At 35.8% G+C, this 21,367-nt stretch overlaps 2 protein-coding genes across 3 annotated transcripts; both read left to right on the top strand.

The window, feature by feature from the left end:
- Positions 1 to 1,122: 1,122 nt before the first annotated feature.
- Positions 1,123 to 15,664, top strand: LOC114378173 (histone-lysine N-methyltransferase ATXR3-like). 2 transcript variants are annotated; one of them, XM_028336720.1, is made up of 20 exons: positions 1,123 to 1,381; positions 1,562 to 3,872; positions 4,010 to 4,066; positions 5,863 to 7,014; positions 7,366 to 7,739; positions 7,816 to 8,361; positions 8,453 to 8,553; positions 9,019 to 10,060; positions 10,203 to 10,274; positions 11,007 to 11,117; positions 11,218 to 11,318; positions 12,447 to 12,546; positions 12,646 to 12,741; positions 12,986 to 13,153; positions 13,244 to 13,369; positions 13,499 to 13,552; positions 13,949 to 14,196; positions 14,293 to 14,401; positions 14,511 to 14,813; positions 15,200 to 15,664. In XM_028336720.1, the coding sequence occupies exons 2-20, from the start codon at positions 1,682 to 1,684 to the stop codon at positions 15,374 to 15,376; spliced, it is 7,128 nt and encodes a 2,375-aa protein (XP_028192521.1). In that variant the 5' UTR covers positions 1,123 to 1,381; positions 1,562 to 1,681; the 3' UTR covers positions 15,377 to 15,664. The 2 variants fall into 2 exon arrangements, with proteins under 2 accessions (XP_028192521.1, XP_028192520.1); XM_028336719.1 differs by having other exon boundaries at positions 12,986 to 13,369.
- A 4,986-nt stretch (positions 15,665 to 20,650) lies between these two features.
- Positions 20,651 to 21,367, top strand: LOC114379026 (transcription factor bHLH117). The gene has a single exon (XM_028337586.1). It carries the CDS (start codon positions 20,651 to 20,653, stop codon positions 21,365 to 21,367), a length of 717 nt encoding a protein of 238 aa, XP_028193387.1.

The raw sequence follows: 21,367 nt of genomic DNA, 5'->3' as shown, positions 1-21,367 counted from the left end.
TTTATCAAACAAGTAATCATTTTACCAAAAAAATAACAATTCGGATAGACACGATAGATTAATTTTAGAGTATGATTTGTGCAATACACAAGAGAAATGAAAATAAATAATTTACCTAAAATAGTGTAGAGACACAAAAGGTAAAAAATGCAATCAAATCATGCATTGAGGAGGAAAGAAGAAGAAAAAAAAATAATAGTAGTAAACTAAGAGTATTATATTCCTTAATACGCAATAAGAGAATTAATTTTAAAAATGATTCAAAATTGAGATTTATTCAGAGGTAAAACACGACTGAACATTTTACTTAGATTCAAATAAAATCAACCAACCAATTTATCCTATTTTCACCGATCAAGTGTTCAACTCATTCTTAAGATCAATTGTCATTTTTTCATCAATCATACATTCAAGCAACCATCGGTGTAGACCTAGCATATGAAAGACACTTGCCACAGATAACAATAAATCCCACTAAAAAATGTGACAGACTCATGAAAGAGTTACCAAACTCCTCAACACGTTGCTTATACTCCCATTGAAACCTTAGTCGAGTACGCATAATTCATACTTCCTAGTCACTACTTAATCAAATTCATACTTAGAGCGTTAAAGTCTTTGCAAATATGCTCCCTTCCAACTCCGACACCATAAAATAAACCCATTAACACACAAAGAAGCTACTACTATTGAGCAATTTGCAACTACCTAGCATTGTAATGAAACCCTATTCCGACACATTTAGAACAATGACTTACCCAAAAGATATAAAAGGCGAACAAAAAATAAACAATATCTATCTTTTTGCTAGTTTAAATTGAATTTATTTCACGCTTGGACCATTCGAGCAATTTTTTTATCACCTTTTATGGGTCCATCATCGCCTTCAAGGCTGAAGCACGGACCATGGAATGGGCCAATGGAGCAGCCCAAGTTGGTATACATGTGTGGATTTGAGGGAAATTTGTGTTGAGTCAACACCTACTAGATTTAGATCTTAAAAAAGACTCACCCCGCCCTGACCCTTTTCCCCACCCAAATCTAAAGCCTCTTCCCCCATCTACAGGGGCATTCCCGTACTTTACCTCAGTGACCAACAATAAATACACGCAAAAGAAAAGAAAAATAATGAAATTTACACGAAGGTTTCGTTCGTCTTTCACCCAGACCAACAACATCAAGAAGAACAACGCAAGGAGGAGAACATATAATAGCAGAGAGAGGAAGCGCCAAGAACGAATACACTGTTACTAATTACCCTATATTTCTCTCGCCAGAAACTGCACGTGTCGATCTTCCTTCTTCTCACGCTCCAAATTCAAACCTTCAGCTACGCTCTTCTCTCCGATCTATCGTCTTTATTTCTCTCTTTATTTTCTCGGTAATTTCCTCTTCTCCTTTTTCTGTTTTTAATTTTTAACGGCGCGGTTCAAATCTTGAAGCGTGTTTTTCTTTTCTACGTAAGTTTCCTCGTCCGTTCGCTCGCTCGCTCGTGCGGGTGAGTGAATTATACGCATTTGCTTCGGTTTTGACATGGCTTGTGGTTTTGTGTGGAATTTAGGGTTTTCCATTGGAAGCGAGGGTTGAATTGAGGCGAAGCATTTGCAGCATGAGCATCGACAGCCCCGGGCAAGGGGACAGCTAGGTTTTCGAGGTTCCGACTGTGGAGGGCGAGATTTCCATGGGTGATGGAGGCGTCGCGTGCATGCATTTGCAGTATATTATGGAGAGGTTGCCCAGTTCTGAGAAGACTGTTTGCGGAGGCAAGAGTGGGAATGGCTTCAATTCCAAGTTGCGCAAGTTTGCTGGCAACGAGAGGAGGAAGATGAAACCGAGGAAGAGCGAATTGGGGTTGGACAGAGTGAGCAAGAGGAGCAGCAGCAGCAACGATGTTGAGAATGGTGGCGAAGTGGAGAAGCAGCAGCATGAGAAGGTGCAGAAGGAGGAAGTGGAGGAGGGCGAATTGGGCACTTTGAAGTGGCCAAGAGCTGACCTGGAGAATGGGGAGTTTGTGCCGGAGATGCCGCCGCCACCGAGGAGAGGCGAGGTTGAGAACGGGGAGATTGTGAGTGAGAAATGGAAAGGAAGGGAGCTAGAGAAGGGGGAGATTGGTTCTGGGAAATGGAGGAAAGAGGATGTGGAAAGAGGGGAGATAGTGAGTGAGAAGGGTGGTAGGAAAGGGGAAGCTGATAGAGGTGAATACGGGTCGTGGAGAGGAGGAAAGGATGAAATTGAGAAGGGAGAGTTCATTCCAGATAGATGGTATAAGGGAGATTATGATAACAGTAGAATCCGCAGGTACCATTCAGGTAGGGACAAAGGGGGGAAAATTGAACGTGAACGTGAACGTGAACGTGAAAATACACCTTCTTCTGGGAGATATACCGGGGATGACTTTTTTAGAAAGAAGGAGTTAAATAGAAGTGGGACTCAGCATGTTAAAAGTTCTCCCAGGTGGGAGGGTGGTGGACAACAGCGGAATGTAAGGATCAGTTCAAAGATTGTGGATGACGAGAAGAATGTACACAGCAATGGTAAGGACCATACACGAGATTACTCTTCTGGGAGTCGCTTGAAGAGGCTTGGCAATGATACTGACAGCTATGAGCGGAAGCAATCTGCAGATTATGCCGGGTTGAAAAGCAGAAGGCTTTCTGATGATAGCTGTCGCCAAGTTTATTCGGAGAACTATTCTCGTCATTCTCCACGCTCTGTGGAACGGTCTTACAAAAATAATAATGCCACAAAATTATCAGCAGACAAGTATTCTTTGTCCACCAGACCGGCTTATGACAGGCATGGACGCAGCCCTGGTCATTCTGAGCGGTCCCCACGAGACCGAGGTAGGTATTATGATCATAGGGATCGCACTCCAGTGCGTCGATCTCCCTGTGGTCGTGACAGATCTCCGTATAACCGGGAGAAATCCCCCCATGGGCGGGAGAAGTCCCCATATATGAGGAACTGGGATAGAAGTCGTCAGCATGATCATAAATTGAGAAGTCCAATGCGTGCTGAGCAGTCGCCACCAGATCGAAGTTCGCATCATGATCGCAGGGATTGTACCCCAAATTTGGCAGAAGCATCTCCCCTTCAACGAGCGAGGAAAGACTGTCGACAGGAATCAAGTAGTAAAACCTTATCAAGTGAAAAACATGATTCCCAAAATAGTTGCAAGGATCGTGAAGATAAGCAGATTCAAAGGGAGTCAAATTGTTCAAGTACAGAATCTCAAAATGAAAAAAGTGTGCAAGTTACCATTAAGTCTGTTGAGAAAGACATCTGCAGTGAACCTCTAAAGGAACAGCAGAGTTGCAGCCCAACTGTCAGCCACAAAGAATCTCCTCACTCCGAGCCACCTCCTGAGGAGCTGCCTTCGATGGAGGAAGATATGGACATTTGTGATACCCCTCCACATGCCCCTGTGATGACAGATTTGTCGTCAGGGAAATGGTATTACCTTGACTATGGTGGTGTAGAAAATGGACCTGCTAAATTGTGTGACATCAAGGTCCTTGTTGATGAAGGTGTACTAATGTCTGATCACTTCATCAAGCACTTAGATAGTGACAGGTGGTTAACATTTGAAAATGCTGCCTCACCTTTGGCACGTCAGAGCTTTCCATCAATTGTGTCTGATACCATAACTCAACTGGTAAATCCTCCAGAAGCTCCTGGTAATATCTTGTCTGATGGAGCAGATATTCTTCAATCTGCTCATGATAATCACCAGGAAATGCAGCCACCAGTTTGCCCTAATGACAGTGTGTTTACATCTGAACTTTTGGAGGACCTCCACATAGATGAAAGAGTTAGAAATCTGTTAGAGGGTTATGATGTCACTCCTGGGATGGAACTTGAGGCAATAAAAGGTATTTTGTACTGTCAATGAAATTCTTGAGAATTTCTTTAGAATAAATCTCAAAATTTGTTGTCAATCTCAACCCGGGTCGTCTTTGCTGAGGTATTTCATCTTTTTCACCTTGGTTATTGTTATTTATGCTTGCAGAAGCACTGCAAATGAATTTTGAAAATGCAAAAGGGGAGGGATTGGAAGACTATGAAGGTACGAAATTGCTTTGTGGTTCTTGTCTGTCTTCATCTTTTTATTCATGATTTTTTGTTTTTGCGTTTGATATTTCTTATAAGGTTTAATTAAGTTTTTAATCCCCCAACTTTTTCAGATTCCAATTTTTAGTCCCTAAATATTTTGTCCCCAACTTTTTTAACTTTTGGTCCTCCATTAATTTTCCATCAGCATTTTTAGTCTCTAATTTTTTTTCCCATTTTTAGTCCCTCCTTAATTTTATATTTGTGACTAATTTTGAGCAATACAAATAAACGAGGGATTAAAAATGGGCAAAACTTTTTACAGGGACTAAAAATGCTGACGAAAAATTAATAGAGGACTAAATGTTGTCAAAAAAGTTGAGGGACTAAAATTTATAATCTGAAAAAGTTGAGGGACTAAAAACTTCATTAACCCTTATAAAGATGCTGTATTCTGACAAGTTTGACTTTTTTTGGAGCATTATATATTGTGATATTTTCAAATTGTTGGTCCTTTTTGGAAAATTTTCAATTTGGTTTGGTTTTCTGGTATCCGGCAATATTGAGGATTTTATTGTTGGAATTCTTCATTACTAGTGTTTTGTCTTTTTTCACGGAATACAGCTTCTTGTTTTCGTTTCTAATATTTTACTGCTCGTGCATTGACAAGTGGGACCGATTTCTTGATGCTGGTATTACTTGACTGAGAGCTGATAAATATTTGAAACTTGCATATAAGCATTAACAGGTGTGCTTTGTAATTTGGAAATAATATTGTTCAGTATTTTAAATTCCCATAGTGGTGCGTGGTGGCCTGCCCCAAAAACACTACAGAGGGTTGCTATTTTGAATTTTTTTTACATAGTTTATAATGTATACATATAAATTCACAAAAAAAGAAAGAAAATACTCGAAATTAATGACATTCATAATTAACAATAAATAGTTATAGGTGTCTTAAACAAAACATACAAGTAAATCCCAACAAAAGTCATATACTAGTTTTCTAGATACAAATCATCAATCATCATCTTCTAGATCCAAGTCTCTTTATCATTTGACTACTATTACAGCTGTAGATTCAATTTTGAAAAATGAAATCCCAAAAATACCCCCCCTCCCAAGAAAATAAAAGTGCTAAGGTCTCTGTTAAGAGAGTTTTCTTGGAATCATCTCATAGTGCCGCTACGGCTGCTATTTGGTCTGCTATGGTCACTATGCTAAATCACTCCACTATGGCCGCCCCTAGCGGCTCTATAGCATGCTATTTAAAACCTTGTCATTTTTTCAAGCAAATGCATTTGGATTTTGGAGTTTGTGTCTAAAATCTCTCATGTAGTTTTTTTATGTCTACAAAATGCTTTGGTTATTATTCATAAAATATAAGGTAACTTGCATTTCATCTTAGGCTTCAATCTGTTGCCCTTTTGTTATTTCTCTCAGTTGAACAAAAAGTTTGCATTAATCCCTTCAATCATGTATGGTGGTTTGGTATGTCATTGTATGTTAGCAAATGATTTGGTGGGTTGATCATAATAATACAAAATTTTGAATTAATTTACATATTGGAGTAATTAAATCACACTTTCTGATTTTTATTAAAAACAAAAATGCAAATCATGTCAGATTATTTGTAATTTTTACATCATATATGGAACTTAAAATTGCAATTTCATTCATTTTGTTATGCCCACGCACCCAAAAATATTTTGTGGATTATGTTTATCCTTCCTCTGGATAAGTTAAAAAATAAATGGATATGCATTTAAGAGTTAGATGTGCCATGACAAAAGTATCTTTGTCTTTGTTCAGGTTTTCTTTGGAGTGTTTCCTGCCTTAGGGAAGATTGTGATTCAAGTGCTGATTTAGCATCAAGAGATTCTGAATCTCAGTCAAGTATGACCTGTGATAAGGATAATGGACTTGCCTTTGGTATTTCTAGTGACTGGTTTTCCACCCATTGGTCATGTAAAGGTGGTGACTGGAAGAGGAATGATGATGCCCAAGATAGATATTCTAGAAAGAAACTTGTCCTAAATAATGGTTTTCCATTATGTCAAATGGTAAAGTCTGGATGTGAAGATCCTCGTTGGCCTCAAAAAGATGACTTGTATTTTCCTTCTCAAAGCAGGAGGCTTGATCTTCCTCTGTGGGCTTTCTGTGCTGATGAGCGGGATGATTGCAGTGTTGCTAGCAAATCAGTTCAAAGTAAGCCTGCTTCTGTGAGAGGAGTGAAAGGCAATGTTCTTTCGGTGGTCAGGATAAATGCATGTGTAGTTAAGGATCAGGGATCATTGGTCTCTGAGTCACGCCACAAGACTCGGGTCAAGGAAAGACATCATTCAAGGTCAACTCGGCCCTTCTCTTCAACCAGTGATAGCAAGAGATCATCAACTGAACAAGATTCTCTGTCAAAAGCTGTTAGTGATCAAGGTTCTTACCAGATCGTGGAATTCATTAACACCCCTAAAGATCATCTCTGTACTATCCGTGAGTTGCAATTACATTTGGGTGACTGGTATTATCTTGATGGTTCTGGGCGTGAAAGGGGCCCCTCATCATTTTCAGAGTTACAGTATTTAGTAGATCAAGGTATCATAAAAAAACATAGTAGTGTGTTCAGGAAAAGTGATAAACTATGGGTTCCTATTACCTCTGCAACAGGAACTTCTGATGGCAGTCTCAGGAGCCAGCAAGAAAGCAGTTTGATATCTGGTGCATGCTCTGGTTTTCCATCAAAGCAAACTCAAGTTGTTTCATTTGGCGAAACGTACACAAATTCAACTTTATTTAACTGCTTACATCCTCAGTTTGTTGGTTATACTCGTGGGAAGCTACATGAACTGGTAATGAAATCATATAAAAGCCGGGAGTTTGCTGCAGCTATAAATGAGGTTTTAGATCCCTGGATCAATGCAAGACAACCAAAGAAGGAAATTGAAAAACAAATATATTGGAAATCAGGTATTGATTAGTCCTTTGATTTTTTTGATTTGTCCACCCCCCCTCCTTGACTCTGGTTGTAAATTTAACCATTTTTTTTGGTTCAAACCACATTTTTTTAAGATATTAGGGATTGGGTAACTAATTTCTTTCCTTTTAGACTAATATGTTAGCTTGACTAGTATAAATTAGGCTCATTTGCTAGCAAATTTAACCTTCTGACCAATGTTTGTTGCCTTGTCATTTGCTCCTGTGTGGTAGTGTGCCTTAGATTGGTTTATCATGGAAAATTTGATTCAAATGGTCTCCTGATTAATTTTTATTAATTTATTTTCTTTTTTTTGTGTATGTGTTGGGACATGTAAATTTTAGAAGGCGATGCACATGCTGCCAAAAGAGCCCGGATGCTGGTTGATGATAGTGAAGATGAAATTGATTTGGAAGATGATGATGTTAATATCGAGAAGGATGAATCCACTTTTGAAGATCTATGTGGTGATGCTACTTTCCCTGAAGAAGAAATTGGTATTACTGATTCTGATGTGGGAAGCTGGGGAAATTTGGAAGGTCGAGTGTTAGCACGGATCTTCCATTTTTTGAAATCTGATTTGAAGTCCCTTGTTTTTGCTTCAATGACTTGCAAGCGCTGGAGAGCTGCTGTAAGGTTTTATAAAGAAGTGTCAATACAGGTCAATTTGTTATCCTTAGGTCATTCCTGCACTGATACCATGTTGTGGAACATTTTGGTAGGTTTGATATAATTCACATTTTCAGGAATATTTCTCATTCTTTATTTCCTCTAATCTGATTATTTGTTTGCAGAATGCTTACGAGAAAGACAAGATCAATTCTATCATTCTAAGGGGTTGTGTCAATATTACGGCTGGCATGCTTGAGAAAATTCTTCTTTCATTTCCTTGTTTATTTACAATAGACATTAGAGGGTGCAACCAGTTTGGAGAGCTGACTCTTAAATTTGCCAATGTGAAATGGATCAAGAGCCGAAGTTTGCACTTGACTAAAATTGCAGAGGAGTCTCATAAAATTAGAAGCCTTAAACATATTACAGAGCTAACCTCTTTTGTTTCCAAATCCAGCAGTTTAGGTATAGATGATTTTGGTCAATTGAAGGATTACTTTGATAGTGTGGATAAGAGAGATACCAAGCAGTTATTCCGTCAAAACTTGTACAAGCGGTCAAAACTATACGATGCTAGAAAGTCCTCCTCCATTCTATCTAGGGATGCTCGTACAAGACGTTGGGCAATCAAGAAATCTGAAAGTGGCTATAAGAGGATGGAGGAATTCCTTGCTTTAAGACTAAGGGAAATTATGAAGACAAATTCCTGCGACTTTTTTGTGTCCAAGGTACTGTGCAGAATTCTTTTAATGTCACTTTCATGAAGTTCTTCTTTGTTACTCATTATTCTGTTTTGGCTTATTCTTTCTTCGTTAATAGGTTGCAGAAATTGAGGCTAAAATGAATAGTGGTTATTACAGTAGCCGTGGGTTGAATTCTGTGAAAGAGGACATAAGTAGAATGTGCCGTGATGCAATAAAGTAAGTTCTCTTTCTGTTTTGCTTTTTTCAATGGGAGATGGTGGTTATTCTCACTTTTTTCTGATGCCAGGGTTATATTGTTGTTGTTGGACACATTGAAATGAAGATGATGATACGGCTTAGTAGTTTATGATGACAAGAATTGAAAGACCCTTTAGTCTGTCATTTTTTTTTTGTCAAAATCCTGATTGAGTGCTGTATGTTCTTGCTATGGAGCTGTTTTATTCTCAGGTGTATGCATAAGAGCAATTGTAGTTATCTTTCATCTATACTAAATTTGGTGGGTTTGCATATGTCTTAGTTGTTTTGCAACCTGATATTATCTTCAAAATTTACATATTATATGTTGCAGTTGTCTCTGTTTATGGACTTGTTCATTTAGCAGCTCATGTTTCTTTGGTCGTTCAAAATGTGGGTGTTTCATCTGAAAAGCACATTTTTAATTTGTTCATATGGTTATTACAGAGTGAAGAATCGGGGTGATGCTAGTGACATGAACCATATCATCACATTGTTTATTCAGCTTGCAACACGGCTGGAAGAGAGTTCTAGATCTGTGCACGATAGAAATGAACTACTGAAATTATGGGACAATGACTTGCCTGCAGGGTCCTGCTCTACTTTCTCAAAGTATAAGAAGAATAGATTGGTGAATGAAAGGAAGTATAGGAGCAATGGAACTCATGGTGGTTTGGATAATGTGGAATATACCTCTGATAGAGAAATTAGGAGGCGCTTATTAAAGTTGAACAAGAAATCTATGGACTCAGAGAGTGAAACATCTGATGATGATCTTGATAAGTCTTATGAAGATGGGAAGAGTGACAGTGATACTACAACCTCTGACTCTGAAAGTGACCGAGAAGTACATTCAGAAAGTCTAAGTAGGGAGTCAAGAGGGGATGGATACTTTACGTCTGAGGAAGAGTTGGGTTTTATAACTGATGATCGAGAGTGGGGTGCTCGCATGACAAAAGCAAGTCTGGTTCCTCCAGTTACTAGAAAATATGAAGTCATTGACCAATATTGCATTGTAGCTGATGAGGAGGATGTGCGAAGGAAGATGAGGGTTTCATTACCTGATGACTATGCTGAGAAGCTGAGTGCACAAAAGAATGGCACTGACGAGTCAGATATGGAACTTCCTGAAGTAAAAGATTACAAACCTAGAAAGCAGCTAGGAAATGAGGTTATCGAGCAAGAAGTTTATGGAATTGATCCTTATACGCACAATCTTTTGCTTGATTCTATGCCAGAGGAGTTAGATTGGTCTTTGCAGGAGAAGCATTTGTTTATAGAAGACACACTCCTTCGAACATTGAATAAGCAAGTTAGGAATTTTACTGGAGCTGGAAGTACTCCAATGAGCTACCCGTTGCGGTCTGTTATTGAAGATATTAAAAAGTTCGCTGAGGAGGATTGTGATGTGAGAATGGTTAAAATGTGTCAAGGTATTCTAAAGGCCATAGACAGTCGTCCAGATGACAAATATGTAGCTTATAGGAAGGTATATGCTTTTTGTGTCAGTTAACTACAATTTAACAGTTATCTTCCTATAGTTTTCTAGTGTATCATCTCTGATTGTTTTCTGTCTTTGAACTGTTATTTTTCGTGGTTCTGATACTATCTGTTTGGGATGGATCATGCAGGGGCTTGGTGTTGTTTGCAACAAGGAAGAAGGCTTTGCTGAAGATGATTTTGTTGTGGAGTTTTTGGGAGAGGTATTGCTTAATGGAAATACACCCATGAAACACAGTTCTTTGATTATTTAATTTGAAATGTCTATGTTTCTTTGTGCTTGCTCCTACTTTGGACTAAATGCAGTTTTCCAGTGTAATGTTAAATATTTAAGCAATGATCCATCTAACGAGTGAGTATAAAACTGAATTTGTTGTGTCTCTTTTTACATGATTAAACTACTCTTATCTATTCTCTGCAAAAAGTACAAATCTATATATTTCCATATTTTACATATGAAACATAATGTCAAATGTCCAAGCAATAATCCATGCTATTCACTAGAGAGAATAGAAAACTCTGCAGACACAATTTTTTTGTTTTCTCTATTGTGATTAAACCGGTTATGATCTATTTTCTAAAAATCTAGGTATTTTATCTTTTGCATGTGCAGCATATTAAGTGTGCAGTAATTTACTCTCTAATTTGTGCCTATAACAAATTGTGGCCTATTAGATCCTCGACTTATCTAGTTAGCCTCAGGGATTTGAAGTTTTGAACTATTTCTGAAATTGCTAGCTAAGGTTCTGTATAAAATTTTTCATTCACAATACTTGTAGATATAGGTGTCTGTTCTTTTGGATTGATGTGCTCTTCTGGTTCAGTGTATCTTATGCACATAATTATTTACTTTAGAAGTTTAGGCTATTGCATCATATGCTTATATGATTTTGTGTTGGCGAGGCATTATAATTACTGTTATATTGTTTTCATAGGTTTATCCTGTGTGGAAGTGGTTTGAGAAACAAGACGGGATTCGATCTCTGCAGAAAGATAGTAAAGATCCAGCACCAGAATTCTATAACATCTACCTTGAGAGGCCAAAGGTGCCTGTCCCTTCAAAATATTGAGTTTTTGTTGTTTAACTTGATATGGTTAATCCATCTTCCATTCTATACTGATTCAATCTTACAATTTTCATGACAGGGTGATGCTGATGGGTATGACCTAGTTGTTGTTGATGCCATGCACATGGCTAATTATGCCAGTCGAATATGTCATTCTTGCCGACCTAATTGTGAAGCCAAGTAAGTTGTATGTCATTGATGTTATATTTGCCCACTTAATCAGCTCCTGATACTAGCTAGTTCTCTTCAAATTTCATCAAAAATAAAAAAATCCCAAAAATTCCTCTTCAAACTCTAATATCAAATTTCCACTAAAGTTTTGGCTTCCAAACTTAAAAGTTTATTTCATATCCCGTATCAATTGTTAATCCCCAATTATTTTAATAGAAAATAAGATTTTAATGATTTTATGCAAAAAATAAAAAATGGACAAGAGAATCAAATGTGTTTAATTTTAAATAGAGGCTCAATTTACTAAAAAAAAAATCGTTGGGGACCAAAATTGCTCTACTAGAAGGACCAAAAATGAACTTGAGCGTTTTTGCCAATAAGAATTTGAATGCCTGACTTTTTATATGCAAGCATTACTTAAGTCAACATGCAAAGTTGTTGGTTCATATTCTATTGTGTTCTTGATTCCTTTTCCTCCCCTAATCTCTTTCTTTGTTGTTTTTTACAATATGTCTGTTTTGGATGGGCTGTAAGTGCCTTTTTCATTGCTATCTTGGGTTTTCTGGTCATTTGGTGGGGAAAATTCTTTGGTAAAAGAATAGAAACGAAAGACAAATGACTTTAAAGTTCTTTAATAATGAATGGAGGGCCTAAAAGAACTTATCAAAGGAAAGGAGTAAAGAGATATTTGTGTTTGTTCATTTAAGGTGATGGTCCTAGTGGATATTCAGTTGTAAATGATGTCACTAAGTACAATTGAGTCAAAATTACTCATTTAGTTTCTTCAGTGGAAGTAAAATTTCTAGGTTTCTTTTGACAAGAAATTTCAACTAGTTGGTCGATAGATCTTCCATTTCTTTTTTGCCCCTTGTCTTGGCTGTGGCATGAAAGGTGCTGAGGGACCAAGCCTACGTGATACAAATATTGTATTTAAATCTATGTCTTTTGACCTGAGTTTGAGATTTGACCAATTGACACATTTTTGTATTCTATCTCAAATTTGTCCTTAACAATGGCTCTGGATTATTTATTGTTTAGCTGAAGATTATATTTCTAGGTTTCAATCCTTTTGTTACAATTTTTAATTGGTATATCATTTCTGCTAATTATCTGTTGTTATTTTCACTGTTTATTCAGGGTTACTGCAGTTGATGGTCAATATCAAATTGGTATTTATAGTCTTCGTGAAATTCAACATGGTGAGGAGATCACTTTCGACTATAATTCTGTAACAGAGGTTTGTCCTGTTGCAACTGACTTTTGTCTATTCTATACCATGAGATAAATGTATTTTCAGTATATCTTTGTCTAATGAGTACCTTTCATATCATTGCAGAGCAAGGAGGAGTATGAAGCGTCAGTTTGTTTGTGTGGAAGCCAAGTATGCCGGGGGAGCTATCTGAATCTGACTGGTGAAGGAGCTTTCCAAAAGGTTTGGACTTGTAGGAAATTTGACTTGTAGGTGCTAAGAAAAGATAAAAGGAGACATAAATATTCTTAATTCTTCAATGGAATTACTGGACATGCTTTCATGTTGGTACTTGGTAGTGTTTTTCACATGAAACCTGAAACCCTGGCTTGGGTTGCTTTAGAATAATTTAGTTTCTATTATCGAAAAGTTTTTTCTAATTTGGTTACTCCATCTGTTGAATGGAATATGTTGTCTGTTCTCTCAGGTTCTGAAGGACTCTCATGGAATTCTCGATCGGCAATATTTGATGCTAGAAGCTTGTGAATTAAATTCCGTGTCTGAAGAGGACTATAATGACCTGGGAAGAGCTGGTTTAGGCAGTTGTTTGCTTGGAGGCCTGCCAGATTGGCTTGTTGCTTATGCAGCTCGCCTTGTGTGTGCCTTCATCTGTGTTAGCAATATTTTTCTGTTTTTGTGGTTGTTTTGTGTATCAATTTTCCCTAACATATATGCTATGGTGAAGGTGAGATTCGTCAATTTTGAAAGAACAAAACTTCCTGAAGAAATTCTAAAGCATAATTTGGAAGAAAAAAGAAAATATTTTTCAGATATAATTCTTGAAGTTGAAAGGAGTGATGCCGAGGTTCAGGTGCGCTCTCTGTCTGTTGGTCTACTTTACTTAATGTACTTTATTATCACGAGATGACATTTGTAGTATTGTATTCTCATTTTTCATCCAAACATTTATTCCCTTTTTCCTATTTTTCGTATGACTCAGGCTGAGGGTGTATACAACCAAAGGCTTCAGAATCTTGCTGTCACTCTTGATAAGGTGATTCTGCACTCTGCTATCTATATTTCCTTTTTCATTATTCTAATTTTTAATGTTGATAAGAAAAACACTTTGCATTTAAAACATGATCATAGAGGAGAAATGGTAAAGGCTAATGCTTTAGGTATGGGCCTGTTGTTAACCATTAATGACTAAGCTGATACTGTTAAGATAAAGAAGCTGCATGGAATGTCAGTTTTTAGATGGTCAATAATTTTATATCTCCTGATGTACGTCAACTCGTCAAGCTTTTCACTAATACACAAATATATGTATTTTGAACTCAAGAATTGTCAACTCTTAATGTGCAGTATTGTCTCGTTGTAAATCCTTAGTTTTCCCATTTTTGCCTTCTGTAGTTCACAGATGATGCTTATTTTTAATGGTGTATTACAGGTAAGGTATGTTATGAGATGTATTTTTGGTGATCCACGGAAAGCACCACCTCCTCTTGAGAAACTCAGTCCCGAAGCAACTGTTTCCTTTCTCTGGAAAGGAGAGGGTTCATTTGTTGAGGAGCTTCTTCAGTGCATAACTCCTCATGTTGAAGAAGGCATCTTGAATGATCTCAAGTTTAAAATTCATGCTCATGATCCTTCAAATTCTGGAGATATTCAAAAAGAGCTTCGAAAGTCTCTGTTATGGTAAGTGGTTTGCACTTCTAGGTGGTATATATTTATTTTAACTTAACCTGGTGGCACTCACAATCTTTACAATTTACCTTTCTCCCATTTTCAAAGGTTGAGGGATGAGGTCCGAAATCTTCCCTGTACATATAAATGTCGGCATGATGCTGCTGCTGACCTAATCCATATTTATGCTTATACCAAGTACTTCTTTAGAATACGGGTATGTTTTTCTACTGTCAATACTAAGCTACATGGTAAAGTTAAAAAATTCTTGTCATTTTTTAATTTAAATTTGCAATTTGAAAACAGTTTTATTTTTTATCTTGCAGAATTATCAAACCATTACATCACCACCTGTCTATATCAGTCCGCTTGACTTAGGTCCCAAGTACACTAACAAGTTGGGAGCAGAATTTCAGGAGTATCGAAAGATATATGGTGAAAATTATTGTTTAGGACAGCTGATATTTTGGCATAACCAGAGTAATGCAGATCCAGATCGTAACCTGGCTAGAGCCAGCAGGGGTTGCTTGTCTTTACCAGACACCAGTTCCTTTTATGCCAAGGCTCAGAAGCCATCACGGCATTGTGTTTATGGTCCAAGGACCGTTAGATCTATGCTGGCTAGAATGGTTAGTTAGTTTTTTTATAAAAAAAAAATATTCTGTTATTGTGTTTTCATATCAGGTAGGCTCTGTATTTAGGAAATAACAAATAGGATATGTCTATCTATAGGATAAAGTTTACCCAAAAATGATGGGGTTCTGTTAGCAATAACTAACAAGCTTTTATTCCAGTAGGCAAAATGATGCTAGTGATCAATAACAAGCAAGACATGTTACATGGCTCTTATATGCCTCTATGAGCCTTGATCAGATCCAGATCCAGCTCCTTTATCTAAGTAGCTTTTTGAACACTGTTAGGAATGTCATGCTTAAAGGCTAGCCCGGATATGTTCTTTGTGATTTCCTGTCTTTGACATTGGTGATTAACCGATTATCTAATTTTGTTTATCCAGGAGAGGCAGCCGCAGAGATCTTGGCCCAAAGACCGGATATGGTCATTCAAAAGTTCTCCGAAATTCTTTGGTAGCCCAATGTTAGATGCTGTAGTTAATAACTCTCCACTGGACAGGGAGATGGTTCATTGGTTGAAGCACAGACCTGCCATATTCCAAGCCATGTGGGATCGTTAAATTTTTGCATGGTTTGGGGAATTTTGGTCAGAGAACACTCGATAATTTATAGATATGGAGGAACGGTTCATCATTCAGAGCTGCCTGCCTGTTTTAGCGTGGGGGGAGGGAGGTATGTAATTATTAAAATCCAAAAGCGTCATTCCTTGTACCGCTTTTCAGTCATTCTTGTGTACAGTTTTTTTTGCCATTGATTTGTAATTCATTTGATTGTAGGGCATTGTTTAACACTTATGTAATATTAAATGAAAGTTAGGAAGAAAAAAAAAAAAAGGTTAATTCCAGTGATTGCTGTGTTCTCATCTTCTGTTATTACATACGGCAGTCTTTTATGTGCTATAAAAACGTGCACTGTAATTTTCCCCATGAATGGTCCCCATAGTGGTGCCTACAAATATTCGGATTGAGTTCGCTTTGGAAACTTACAAGTGCGCGAGTGTATACTATACTACGGAAGTTTAATTAAGAATGCTGAAGGTAAAGTTGCTTCTATTGTGGTGTCCTATTGGCACTTCACACTTGTGAGGTGGCACTTTTTGCAAACACTGATGCTGGCGTCTTTGTACTGAGCTGGCACCTGAGATAACCAGTAGCTGATAACCAACATTACTGATGGAAAAATGATAATCACTGACACTAACTCGTTTGTCCTTTTTCTCGTGTGCTTTTTGGTTGTGTGGCAGACGCTGTATGGGTGTTGATATTGTCCACCCCAAAATGGGGTGGATTGAGATGGAAAAAAGTAGAGAGAATTTGATAGATGTGATAGGTAGAGACTACAGAGTGATAAAAAAAGAAGCAAGAGAGAGAGAAAATTGGAGTGGAAGTAGAATAGAAGAATTTATTTTTCACCAGTATAGTATTTTTATATTGTATATTTTTATATTTTAAATATACAATTTTTTTTTTTGTTTAGATTGGATTAAACTAATTCAATTAAAAGTGAAATTGGGTTATTAAATTAATATTTTTATTTTGAAATAAACTGCTCGCATTCATTATTTGACAATGTGGATTGTAGTATAATACAATATGGATAATGTTTTGTAGAGACCCAAAGGCCAATCAACACTTGGGAGATAACAAAAATATAAAATATGTTTATAAAAAACATGATGTGACAATAAGAGAATTAGAGAGAAAACAAGATATCAAATAGGTAATAGTTAAAAAAGAATGTGCAAATATCATTACTCATATTATATTATAGTTGGGACACAAATACTAATAAAATCAAGAAAATCATCTGAATAATGAAATTGTACTCCAAGGTCTAAAATTAAATTCACCCCAACAAAGACAAAAATAGCAGGTAATCAAAAATCGAACTCCAAAATGCATGGCAAATAGTAGTTAGCATCTAGTATCACAATAACAATACCAAATACAAATGAACAGAGCAATCAATGCTTTGCAGTAAGCGTTTGATTCTAGGTTTATAATTGATTTTGAATTTATTTTTATATGTTTGATTTGGTAATTCATAAACTTTATAATTCATTCTACCTTAAAGTAACTTTGAGTAACTTTTGTGTTAGACTAAAAATTTTGTACTAAATTATACTTCTAATTTGATTTTATAATAAAACATCCAAACATAAATTATATTACTTCAAAATCAATTTTATTTAAAATATATTTTGCCTACGCGCTTCCAAATTAATTTGACAGCATAAAAAATGAAGCAATTCAGTGTTAGAGCTTCCTGCTAGTTGTCAGTTGTCATAGTTGGGGGTATTGCAGCTTTGGCCGGTAAAGGTAGCCTAGCCTGTGTTGATGGCTGGTTTCCTGGAATAGATTAAAGCGAAAAGTCACAGAGCCTAGAGGAGGAGGAGGAGACATTATTATTGTAACTCGTTTCTGGAGTGATCATAGGCACCAAACGAGTCTTCAAACAAACACTGTGATGATTTGGTTTTCATTATTTGATTGAATATCCATTATACAAACACCTGATCCAACAATATTCATTATGTTAGTCCAAACTAATTAATTCCGATTTCTTTTTTATAATATGATCGGGTTCATTATCTGTTGATAATATATGAGTGATTACTTTTTGATGTTCAGCTCAGGCTATTAGGAACATCTGACATTCACGTGTCGGAGTTTGTCTGGAGATTGCGGTGCATGGACGGAGGAATTGCTTTACTTTATAACAACAAACGAAGCAGAATTAAATTATTGCATTTGCATGGCATGAATTAGTAACTGTATTTGCATGCATGCAACTTCTGTTTGGTTTTATTTGTCATAGAGAGAAATGATGAATACTTATACTGGTATATGATACTGATAGCACTCAGGCCCTCATCATTATCTGATAGTACCTTAAGCACGTGTTAAGCGCATGCTATATCATTATCACGCCCACCCACGCACACAATCACCCATTTTGCATAATGCAAATTCATAGAAAACTTTATTATTATTATTTATTTGTTGCAACGTAAATTGATGTTTTTTTTTTGTATTGCCCTATTACATAGAAATTGCATTCCACAACTTCTCCAGAAAAATGTTTTTTATGGATTATTTTTTTGTAGAAAACACACGAACATGTGATTTCCGTCAAATGCCGTTTCATTTTTTTAATAAATATATATTTGTTTTAAAATGACTCTTTTTTCACCTTAACTTTTGATGCTTTTGTTGTATTGCATCTGATCGTACTCAACATTAACGACTCTCTCTCTCTCTCTCTCACTCATTCACTCATAACAATTGTACAATGCTTTTCTAAAAAAAACAAAAAATGATCTTATCCCTTTATGAAGTTGTTGCTTTCGTACGTCGTCTTTATTTTTGTTCCCACAATTCTGTTAACATTTGTCGTTTTAGCTGGTTCTGGGTTAACAAATGAAAAAACACCTATACATTTTTTTAAAAAAAAAAGAAAAAAGAAACTATTTTATTATAAGTCATATAATGGAGGAATTAGAACTACTAATTTAAAGCAGACCTTTTGTAGTAACTTGTTTAGTTAACATGGATCATCTTTGTTTAGTTAGTAGCAAATCATAATTTTCAGAATTTTTTTGTCATGTAAGAGTAAGACCACGTTGCATCCAAATGAATATTATTGTGCATACATATATAATATAAATTGGACCATCTTCTAGCATAGTCAAGCAAAATTGTAATTTAGATATTCTATTTTCTTCTTTTAAGAGTGACTTTATGACATTTGAATATAATAGCGTCATAAATATAGCTCGTGATTTGTATTCAAGATGAAAGTTGAAAATCAAATGGTTGTTCGTACACAGAGATTTCCAAAATAAGCATGATAATTTGTTATTACGTACTGGAAGAGCATTATACAATACCTATTTGTCTTTATATATATGCACCGGAAATTTAATTCCACATCAAACTACCCTGAGTACAACAATTATTGTTCATAATTAAAAAAAATGATATAATTATCTATGCAAGAGCTGTATAAATAACTAAATAAAAAAAAGCAATTTTGTTTCCAACCTTATACCACTGACAAAATCAACAACACCTTTAACAATATAAAAACTAATATTAGTAAATTATAGGACAAATAATTATTTTCGTCCTTAAATGTGTAGATCACTGACAAATTTATTCCAAAAAAATAAAAATTCAAATTTGAGACTAAAACAAAAATGCACAATATGTTTGTTGCTCTCAAATTTTTAATGTGAAAGTACATTATCCAAAATATGAGACTAAAACAAACATGCACAATCATTAAATTAATCCTTACAAAAAATAAGATTTAACTTGATTTTGTCACTACCCTAATGTTATTAGAATAGAAATTTTCTAAAATAAATATTCTACCTGTATACTAAAACAAATATTGTAACAATATACTAATCATTACAAATTTTCCAATTACAAAAGGGGAAAGATGAAGATTAAATTATAATTTGTTCTTAAATGAAACGAGATTTGGGATCTGATAAATTAGTCAAATGAAAACTTAATGACATTTTGGCACAATGGAAACTTACTGACATTTTGGTGCAATCTATTTAATAATCATGTTGACAATTATTTTTGTGACATTTTCGTCCCTCTATGTCATGTGGGTTCTTTCACTAATGGTAATGAATAAAAGTTAATAGATGGATAGATTTGTTGTACTTTTTTCATTTTTAGGGACTAAAATTTGAATTTTTATCTTTCGAGAATGAATTTATTAACGTTTTACATTCAAAGATGAAAATGATTATTTACCCTAAATTATATTCTTTCTATTAGATAAAGATTCTCTTTTCTTTATATATTGTTTTGTTTTTTTATCAATAAATATTAATTGTTAGTAGGACAAATTGAATTCGATATTTTTTTAAAACCATCCAATAACTTTATATATTGATTCTTTATATAGTATACCATTTTATATAAAACTTTATCTATAAACAAAATTTCACATATAATAACTCTTTTTTTTTTCTGAACTAACCATTGTTGGTCATATAGGTCTATAGCCTTTATTTATCAATATGCAAAATAATTTTACTTTCTCCTTCTAATTACATTTTTCATCTATTTTTACTTATAATCATTTAATGTAACACCTTTTAATGTGTGTTAGATGCCCATCTCCAACCTCAAATCACACCCAATATTTTATGAAACATTTTGTAACGTCACTAGACGTAGATATCCATTATTATTGGTAACAAGGTACCCAAACACTTGGTTAATCTATCCTATATTATATTCAATTTTAAATTAAATTCTAATAATTTTTTAAAGACAAATTATAATTTAAAATATAAATTTGTATATTTTCTTACACGAAGTCATCATAAGAAAAGTAGTTTTTATTTTAAATAACAAAACTCTTTCTTTTTTTAACTTCTTAACAGTTCTATCTTCTATGCTAACTGTACTAATGGTTTATAATTATATATTTAAATTACTAATAAAGATTGATTTAATGAATAAAAAGTAAACTTATATTCAAAAGAACACGGATTAAATTCCCACTATCAATATAGAGATTTTGTTGATGCATAATCTTTAAGTATTTCTTGAAAGTCTTCTTTAAACCTCAAGATCTGTTTTAACATGATGGGTTTCTGAAATCTAACAAAAAAAAAAATTGTATATTTAAATTTAAATATATTTATTTATTGTAACTCTCTCTCTCTGCTAGCTGTATATATATATATATATATATATATATATATATATATATATATATATATATATATATATATATATCCCCTCTCCATCTCACACTATAACACACTCATTTTCAATCCTTTCTCACTCTAAGTTACTACCATGTTTTCCGGCGATGGCTCCTCCATGGACCCGATGTTTTCCGGCATGAGTCTGCAATCTCTTCTGTCTATGAACCCTTCCCTCTTCGAGGACGGGTTCCCCACTTTGTCCTCCCTAACCGACGACGTCCCAACCCTAATAATCCCCCAATCCACAGAGCTGAACCACACCAACGCCAACACCAAACTCCCGATTCCGAAAACCGAACCCTTAAACTTCTTCCCCCAATACCAGCTCCCTCCCCTCTGCTCGCCGGAGCCGAAGCGGCAGCGCCTGGAGTCTCCTCCGGTAATCCCGCAGAGCAGCCTGGCTAGGCAACGGCGTCAGAAGCTTAGCGAGAAAACGCGGTATCTCCAGAAGCTGATGCCGTGGGACAAGAAAATGGACCAAGCAACGCTTCTGGAAGAAGCTTACAAATACGTCAAGTTCCTCCAGGCACAATCCCGTGTCCTTCACTCCATGCCCTCTCACTCTCACTCTCACTCTCAGTTCTGCCAAAACGGTGCCGCTTTCGGCGACCTCGAGAAGCTGAACCGCAGCCAGGCTCTCCAGGTGCTGGTGAACTCCCCCGTGGCGCAGACCATGCTTTACTCCCAAGGCTTCTGCGTTTTCTCCCTCGAACAGCTTTCTCTCCTCAGAAAACTCTCCCAAACGAGGCAACAACAACAACACATGCCGCCAGATCCTGCTTCCTCCTCCAGAACTTTCTTCAACTAA

Source organism: Glycine soja, chromosome 12, assembly GCF_004193775.1.
Source record: "Glycine soja cultivar W05 chromosome 12, ASM419377v2, whole genome shotgun sequence".
In the NCBI taxonomy this organism is placed as follows: domain Eukaryota; kingdom Viridiplantae; phylum Streptophyta; class Magnoliopsida; order Fabales; family Fabaceae; genus Glycine; species Glycine soja.
Note: the sequence above shows the minus strand (reverse complement) of the source record. Positions and strands in the feature narration are given on the sequence as shown.